This window comes from Fragaria vesca, linkage group LG5 (assembly GCF_000184155.1).
Source record: "Fragaria vesca subsp. vesca linkage group LG5, FraVesHawaii_1.0, whole genome shotgun sequence".
Lineage (NCBI taxonomy): Eukaryota > Viridiplantae > Streptophyta > Magnoliopsida > Rosales > Rosaceae > Fragaria > Fragaria vesca.
This window is the reverse complement of record NC_020495.1, coordinates 17,927,711-17,936,900: the sequence shown is the minus strand read 5'-3', so window position 1 is coordinate 17,936,900 and position 9,190 is coordinate 17,927,711. Positions and strand designations below refer to the sequence as shown.

General features: G+C 38.0%; 1 protein-coding gene across 1 annotated transcript; it reads right to left on the bottom strand.

The window, feature by feature from the left end:
* Positions 1 to 262: 262 nt before the first annotated feature.
* On the bottom strand, positions 263 to 5,691 carry LOC101310905 (UPF0420 protein C16orf58 homolog). Its single transcript, XM_004301523.1, has 13 exons — positions 5,353 to 5,691; positions 5,064 to 5,162; positions 4,865 to 4,978; positions 3,776 to 3,847; positions 3,525 to 3,635; positions 3,324 to 3,443; positions 1,922 to 2,023; positions 1,764 to 1,836; positions 1,543 to 1,626; positions 1,359 to 1,423; positions 1,152 to 1,253; positions 880 to 1,062; positions 263 to 785 (listed from the first exon to the last, which is right to left on the bottom strand). The coding sequence occupies exons 1-13, from the start codon at positions 5,689 to 5,691 to the stop codon at positions 729 to 731; spliced, it is 1,521 nt and encodes a 506-aa protein (XP_004301571.1). The 3' UTR covers positions 263 to 728.
* Positions 5,692 to 9,190: the final 3,499 nt, after the last annotated feature.

Here is a 9,190-nt window from a genome sequence, read left to right as displayed (position 1 = left end):
GATATGAAAATAAATAGCACAACTCAAATACATGGCTTAGATATAACACAGTGAATCAAGTAACCCTCACAAACAAGAATTACTAAAAGAAAATTCGATTACACAGTCAAAGATAAGTAACCGGGACTCCACTACTTTTTCTCATTTATGCAAGTGAATGCGTCATGAAAATACCTCCATCAATTTGTTTTCACGTCCTCATTCCATCTCATTTTCAAGAATTCATAGACCGATTGTAAAAAAAAAAGTGAAAAAAAAAAAAAAAAAAATTACAAGGTAGACCTCCATACTGACTGATACAAAATTATAGTATAACTAAAATCTACAGGGATTCTGCAGAGTACTACAGAGCATGCGAGACAGAAATTAGAAAGAAAAAAACAAAAACAAAAAAAAAACAAAAACAAAAGCCCTATAGAAGAAAAAAGAAAAAGAAAAAAGGTGTGTTCAGTCACCATAATACATTATATACCAAGACTCATTTCTATCACATAAAACTTCACCAAGGATGCCAGCCATTGAGTCTGAGAGCAGAAAACATTTGGGCATCCGTCAGGCAAGATGAATAAGTTAACTGGTTTTGGTAACCCCCAGTAATATCAGGCGAAGCCCTCTCTCTCTTTTCTAGTTTCAAGTTTCTGTTGGTCTAACTGTATCAAGTGTCAAAGCTGTTCATACTTGGGCATGTGAAAGCTAATTAACAGGGAAATTGAGTTCCGCAAAATTGATCACTTAATAAGACGAGCTCGCCCAGGATTAAGATGTGCTTCTGACATCATCCACCCCTATAAGAATATTGATTGTAATTTTGTTAGATAAGGACTCGTAAATATTATACGCCTATTCAACATCATAAAATCACAAGTTAATGTTGTCTACCTGCTCTGCTGCTTTACTCTTAAAAATCCCATATGAATGTGAGACCATTTTACATGACTCAACAATATATGCCTCCAGATCTTTTGCTGTAGGGACGAAGTTTGAATATCCATCTTTTATTTGTTGCTGTGATAGGGGCTGAGAGTCATAGGATAAACGCATGAAATGCAAAAGCACCTGAGCCTGTAATACAAAGTGAATTAAGTTCATCAAATATGAGGAAAATGCTTTTCATCACAACCACTAGCCCACAAGAAAGCTATGTATCTCACATGAAAAGCCGCTTTTAGAATGTCGTCCGATTTCGCTTTATCCTTCAGCAACGCATATACTTTACCTTTTGAAGGATTGTATGTAACAACATATCTTTCTTTCTGTATCAATCAGCAAAATATAAAATTAATGAGATGAGAAGAGAAGAGAAAGTTAACCAAAAAAAAGAAGCTTTCCTGAAAGTTTTCCCCTTCAAAAAGCGTTACCTCAAAGAAGGGCTCTAAGGCAAGATATACACTTGGTTCTTGGAAAGCATCTTTAAATCTTGGCCCTGCCATTCAGTGAAATAAAATAAAAAATTAATTGAACAAAGAAATAAGATGATGACAGTTATGTAAGAAACAAGAAGATAGTTCAAATCTGGGCAGATAAAAATCAATGCACTCATACCAAGAACAACAGGCCCATCTTTCACCCATGGAAAACTGAATACATTCTCATTCATGTTTCCCTCCTGCAATGAGGGAACTCTACCTACAAATTGAAATAAAGCACAACGGCGATTTGTTAAGAATAAGTACGGGTGACAAGAAAAGATGTATGACGGCAAAAAGAATGAATGAGAAACACAATCGGACAGTTTCTAGAAGACTAAGAATATTCATACTAACCTGTTTTAAGAAAGGCATCTACAGCCATGCTGAATCTTGCCCGGTTCAAGGTGTGCAACACTACAGATTTAACCTGAAATAAAAAAATTTCGTTTGTTAAACAATATGAAATGGAGACATGCAAACAAAATTAATCTTCAGTGCTGCACCAGTCTAACCTCTTTGTAAGAGCTGAGAACATATCCACATGAAAGGAGAGCAAATGTGGTCACCAATGATGGATTGCTTTTTGAGATCAATATGCTCATTCCAGTTCCCAGCTTCACAAGAAATACGGTTCACAAATATCAACCTCAAATGATTGAAGACGTGAATTAAAGTATAAATCAATGTATGCACAGCAGTTGCACTGCATATCTGAAGGATAAGACCAACTACGAAGAATATTGTTGATGAAAGATGCTGAAAAAATATTGGAGGGATTTGAAATCAGGATCTCCTACTCTGATCTGTGATAAATGTCAATGGTTTACAAGCATTCTCAATATCATAAGCTATTATGATGTAGACTAACAGCAACTATATAGTCTAAGATAGTCCCAAGCAAACTCTCTGTTCAAAAGTTCTTATGTTCCCAACCCTTCTATGATAGAACCACAGAACAAATCTTGATGTATGAAGTTGCATACTTATGAGTTAAAGATGCATTCTGTGTCCACAATAGATAAGTGGGAGTTATGGATAAATGCCTGATATAGAGGAAAATTTAACATGCATTACAGCATGGCTTGCGATGAGAAACGCAGGAATAGGGTTCTGGATATGGCAAGATTATAATTCTAATATATGTTTCAGCTGTCTGATCTTTACAAGGTTTTTTTATTCATAGCATCAAGTAACAGGGGAAGAGGGTATACTACTCTCATTCATGGAAAAAGTTAACTTTGCAAACATATCCAAGTACAGGTCAAATAAGACAAAGGCTAGGAGTTTGAATCAAGTAGAGGGTAAACTGACCATCCTCCTAGATTTAAAACTCTTACATGCACATACCATATGATATAATTTGTCATCACTTCTAATTACTGAAGGGTCGATAGCAACTAAAGATACTCTCAATTTATTTTATCCATAGCGTTGTCTATTCTAAAGACCGGTCCTTGCAGCGTTACAAAAACGAGGAATAACAGAATATTCAGATTATTCATAACTTACACTAGCGCTAAAATCCAGAAATATCTCTAATTCTTAATGACCACATATCCCAGATATCGTTGATATCCTTACACCCAACTATCAATGTCAATGGCGTCAATAACAGAAATATTGATCCACAAGCATTGATCCCCCCATGATAAGCAAGTACCAGAACCATTCAAGGTTCTTTGACCTTCCAAGTCTGTTGATGTTTTTCTTTTGTATATGTTAGGACCTTCCATACCACGTCTATAGAAACCTGAATTATACTACCACTTTCCTAGGCAATGTTGTAAACTTAAACTCTGAGATGTATATCATCTATTAGACAAGCTTCCATCAGATCTGGTTTGATGGGACCATGTTCACATTTTGTAACATGTGAACCATCATAAGGAAAAAAGAGAAGTTGGACGAGCATACCAGATCTGCAATATTGCCCACACATTCTCCCTTAGCAGTCACATCCCCAATATTTTCTCCTCTAGCAAACGCTTTGTAAATTGGTGTACGAGTTGATGTTGATGTTACAGCAGCAACATTCTATGAGAGGAAAAACATTAGGAATCTTGTAATACACACTTACAGTTTATAAGATAGGCAGCTTAAAAAAACTACACAAACCTTTGCCACATTAGCCGCACAAGCCAAAGGAAGGAAAAGGTGGGGCACAGCTGCAGTCGCCAACTCAACCCCAGCACCCAATTCCATAAGAAGATCACCCGCAAACCTTAACTGTAGCACATTGACATTAAAAAGAGATGAGAAAATATTAAATATGCCATTTTCATTTGCAACATGCCCATTTTAGGTAATTTCCCATATTAAAAACAGAATTTTCAGTACCATGAAGTTTATATGTGAAGTAGTTGTACCTGTTTAAGATCATAATCAAACTTCTTTCCTTGTCGAGCAAAAAGCATTTTTCCAACACGACCAGCACCATCCTAGAGACAAAAGCAAATACAGTTTTATCAAGTTGATAAGTTAAACCATCTTGGTATTCAGAGAAAAAAAACACAGGTATAAAAACTAAAGCGAGCCCTGACTATATACTGTCAAAAGGGCGAAAAAGAAATAGAAAACGTTCAGCAACTGTAATTCCATACCTATACCAGTTCTACCTAATGTTTACAACATTATTTGGACACTTGCAACAGCCAATACCAAAAGAAAGACTCGCAACCAGACTGTTTAGCCTCGCAACCAGACAGTTTAGGACTAAACCACAAGATTCTAATCATGACCTATGGGCAGTGGGAACCACTTAGGTCAAGACCAAGCCTATCATTGTCAAGGATAAAGTTCGGATGTCCTCTACATCACTTAAACATTACTAAGTTTAGAAGGATATAGTTTGTGGTAGTATCATAGTCAAATGGTATAAGCATGATCAAACTATTGTTTAGTTTTAGGTCGTCTGAGAAGCACTCCATATTATTAAAAGTAAGGACCCTGTGTCAGCTCCTAGTTGCAAATAACATTCCAAAGGGGGGTAGTGATATTACAAGAGAATTGAGAAAGAAGAACTGGAGGCAAAAAAAAAACAATATTTAATTTAATGTAAAGTGATGAAGAACATTAATATATCAGCGTTTCCTAACTATTTTTGATCGGTGAAGACATGTTCATGTAGTGGTCTTATAATTGCTATTAAAGCTCTTGCGTCAATATTTCTGCAATCTAAAGAATAAGAGTAAGAAGGAAGTGAAAAGCTAAGTCGGTAAGTAAGGCTATGTTTGAGCTTGTCTCCGGACATACTAGCAACTATTCACTTATCGTGGCAGACATCACAGTCCATATTCTCGCACAAAGAACAGAGAATTCTCAAACCATCATCCACACAAAAGAAAAACACAAGGGACGGTACACTATCATTGAGAGTAAAAACTACGGAACACACGGTTCAGACATTCCACAGAAAAAGAAATGTCATGAGAACAACGATTGGGTAATATGCTTACCTTGAGAATCCAGTTGATAGCAACAGCCCCAGGAGCAGCTGTGTTTCTAGCGATTCCAACTGAACTCAGGAGGGTTTGTGTTGTGAAAACACCCATTGCCCCGCCGAAGAAGTGCTACAACAGATACATAATTTGCGTAAATAGCATTTACTTAAACAAAAATGATCAAGCCAAGCAAATGATAGAGTTAAGTACACACCTTGAGCGCTCTCCATGTCATATACGGCACATAGGAAGGGATCACACTATCTGGAAATCCTTCGGGAACAACATATGATGTCACAAATGACTTAAATACCTGCAACAGAAATTCATCACAGGTGAGCAAACTACTGATCATAGTTCATCAAAATAAACTCGCCGAAATGCGAATGCGAATATTTCAGCATATAAAATTCTCACTTGGAAGTTGAAAATTAAGCACAGCAACAGCTCAAAGCAGAAAACACATGAAATTGAGATTGAGGTGGATGAAAATGATTACTGACATCGAGAGGAGGTTGACGACTGTGCAAGCCGAGGGCACGGAAGGAGCCCTTCTTGAAGGTTCCGGTGACGGAATCAGGTTCGGCGACGTAGTTCCATCTGCGGCCGTCGATCTCTTCGCAGCAAATCAATCTGAAGCTGGAGCCGACGAAGTCATCGTCGAGGCGGTCATGGCCGAGCTGAAGGTTGCTGCGGCTCTCGAGAGGAGCGGAGGCGAGGGTGGCGCTAATACGCAGGGTTTCGCGGACGAGAAGATGCGCGTCCTGTGCGGCGGTGGTGGTGAGGGTTTGGTGATTCGCCGGCGAGTTTTTGCCGGCGAGTTTGATCGGAGGAGGAGACATTTTGTGCGAGCGATCAAAACGGAGAATAGGGCGGGGGTGAGATTTATAGAAGAAGAAGAAGAAGGCGGGGCTTTGGAGTTAACGAAGGCAATGTTGGCATTTGCGAAGGAGGGAAGGCAGGTGGCCTAAGTAGGAGCTATAACAGCTAATTGGACGACATGTCATTTATGGGCAACTGCTGCGGACTAACTGAGAGAAAAAGATGATCCCGATTCGTGTTTGTGGAGACCTGAGTACGTGGAGGTCTGGATCCATTCATACGGTGGACCTTTTTGTAAGCTTTTCTTTCTCTTTTGTAACGAGTGTGTTCGGACTCATTATGTCACCATTGTCGTACTCATCCACTGAGGCAATAAAATACTAGCATATATGAAGTCAAGGTGCAAGTAAGAGACAAAATAGGACAGATTCTGCAACTTCAACATATTCTGCATTTCTAAAGATTTTGCGGAGGTTGCGGCAGTTGTGCAGTCGGAAAAGGTGCTCACAGAGTCACAGATGTGCAAGAACTTGCTAGGATGGTGCAGGAAGGTAGCAACGTGCCTGCAAAGACACTTAATAATTTTTCAGTTTGGTATATATTATCTCCTAGTATTGTGTTCTAATGAGTTGTTACAACATATATATATATATATATATATATATATATATAACGGCTGCTCTTAAGTATTCATTAATAAAATTTTCTAATACAAGAGTGACATACGGCCTATACCCATGATTACAAAATAAACATTTAGACAAATCTCTAAATAAGCAAATGAAGTTAGAGCATGACTCTAAACTAGTTAGTGCTTGTTAAAATACATATACTTTGTAGAGATTGTTACAACATTTATGTGTCTTTGTTTAGCTTGCTTGTGGTTTTAGACCAAGAATGGCTCAATCTGTAACTTGTAACGATTTAAAATTTTAATGGATTAAAACTCTGTTTCTCTTCAAAAAGAAAATTCTCTATTAATGAAATGAAATCAGTCCCATTCATCCGGTCACTAGTTGACCATGAAATGTTTGCTCAACTACCGTTAGATTAGCCTCATTTAAATCTAATAGTTAAAACTAAAATTATTACTTTATATTTTTATAGAAATTCTTAAATGACAATTATGTAAATTGAAACTTGGTAAAATCCTAGATCATCTCCTCTCTTATCGTCTCCTCCCTCTTTCTCCTAAATTCTGAAACTTGGTAAAATCCTAGATCAATTTTGCCAACGAAATAAGATTTGGGAGAAAGGAATATGATTTCCAGTTTCTAACTGATCAATAATAAGAACATGCTAGAACATAAAGCTAGTAATAACTCACTTTAGTCTGGGTATCAGCATCAATACATTTGTAATTCTGTTGAGATCAATTAAACCAATACAAATTGAACATAGATGTTTATAGGGACCAACATCTATTTTTTCTCGATTCTAAACCAATCTCATAGGATCTCGAAAGCTCGTCTCTCCATTCTCTAATTCTTCTAATATATTCTTCAAAGTGCTCATTCTCAAGAAAATACTAAACAAGCACTTCACAATCAATTTGGGTTTTCACCAGAGTATGTTCCTTTCTCCCAAATCTTATTTCTTCCTACAAAATCGATCTGGGATTTTACCAAGTTTCAGAATTTAGGAGAAAGAGGGAGGAGACGATAAAAGAGGAGATGATCTGAGATTTTACAAAGTTTCAATTTACCAAATTACCATTTAAGAATGTCTATAAAAATATAAAGTAATAATTTTAGTTTTAACCATTAGATTTAAATGAGGCTAATCTAACGGTTGTTGAGCAAACGTTTCATGGTCAACTAGTGACCGGGTGAACGGGACTGTGAAATGAAATATTGTGACATTTTTCATTCCAACTTTTTTCTAACTCCTTCCCTATATCAGATAACTTATGTGTTATCTTACCTCAGCTATCTCTCAAAGTTAGAAAAACCTAGAACATGTCTCACACGCGAGAGATAACTTTTCGGAACCTCACCTCCCTTCGTCCGGCTGCGCGGCACCGCTAGCGTAGGCCTTTGGCCTCGCTAGTGTTTGTCAAGAGCGGTTGGACGGGAGTTCAGTAAAGGAGCCGGTCTTGGTGGTTGGATGGATCTATGAGGATCCTTGGTTCCTTGGTCTTTACCGTTGATGATGTCGGTATGATAAGCGATCTCACGAAGCTTCTAATCCACTTTGTTTGTCGGCTTTGATGTGGAGTGCGTGTGGCCATTAGGCTTCACACGTGTGGTCATTTTTCTCGACGACAAAACACCAGAAGTAGTGCTTAAGTGACCGATTGACAACCTCGGTCTAGTCGTCGAACTGAGGATGATAAGCGGAACTCCAGCACAGCTTTGTACCCTACAACTTGAAGAAAGACTCCCAAAATCGGCTGAGAAATATGGGGTCCCGATCTGAAACAATTGAGCGAGGCATGCCATGAAGGCGAAAGACCTCACGTGTGAACACTTTGCCAATCTGAGAAGCAGTGTAAGGGTGCTAGATGGGTATGAAGTGGCCGTATTTTGACAATCGGTCAATAACCACCAGAATTGCATTCATACCTTGGGAGACCGGCAAACTGTTGACTTTGGAAATATCACAGAACACCTCCTGGGGAACCGACAACAGTTGAAGCAACCAGGGAGGGTGGATTGCCTCATAATTTTGGTGTTGACATTGGTCGTAAGCAGCAATGAAGGCCTTGACATCTTCGCTAAAGTCGCACCATAGTCCTTAGGTAGCCAGAGTGTCCTACCTCCAAGCAAGCGTGAAACTCCGTGAGGATTTTGACACATCATTCCGAGGTTTGAGGCATAAATAACCGATCCTTATACATCAAATTGTTGTTCTGCAAAGAGAAGCCTTTCTTGGCAGCAAAACATTATCCGGTAATCATACCCAAGCAACTTCGCCAACCATTTTTGCTGAGCCGAGGTCGAAATCCTCTGATCCAACAAGTGTTTGAGGGTTTGGTGGTCTGTGAGGATGGTGAATTGACTGCCCAAGAGATACGGCCGCCACTCACTACCAGAAGAAAGACTTTAGCCGACGAAAAAAAAAAACAGGCCGACGAAACAATTTTTCGTCGGCTAAATTATATTTTCGTCGGCTAAAGTTCTTTATATTCGCAGATCTGGACAGCAGCTCATCTGAGAAAAGAAAACGGGAGAAGAAAAAACGGGAGAAAAAGTTTGGGTGTTGTTGAAATCTGTCCATTATTAAGAAGTGGAGCTATATATAGGTACGTACATGTGTATATATGTTGTATTTTGTAGTTTTATTTGTAGTTATTGATCGATTTTGAGTGTGATTAAATTGATAGATTTTGAGTATACGTTTGATGTATATATATATATATGTGTGTTGATCGATTTGGTTGATGATTTATATTTGATAATATATATGAAGTTGTTGTTAATTATAAGTAGCTAATAGATATATATATATATATGTTAATTAATTTATAATATTGTGTTGATGGTATGAAGTTGTTGATGATGATTTTGTGATGATGTT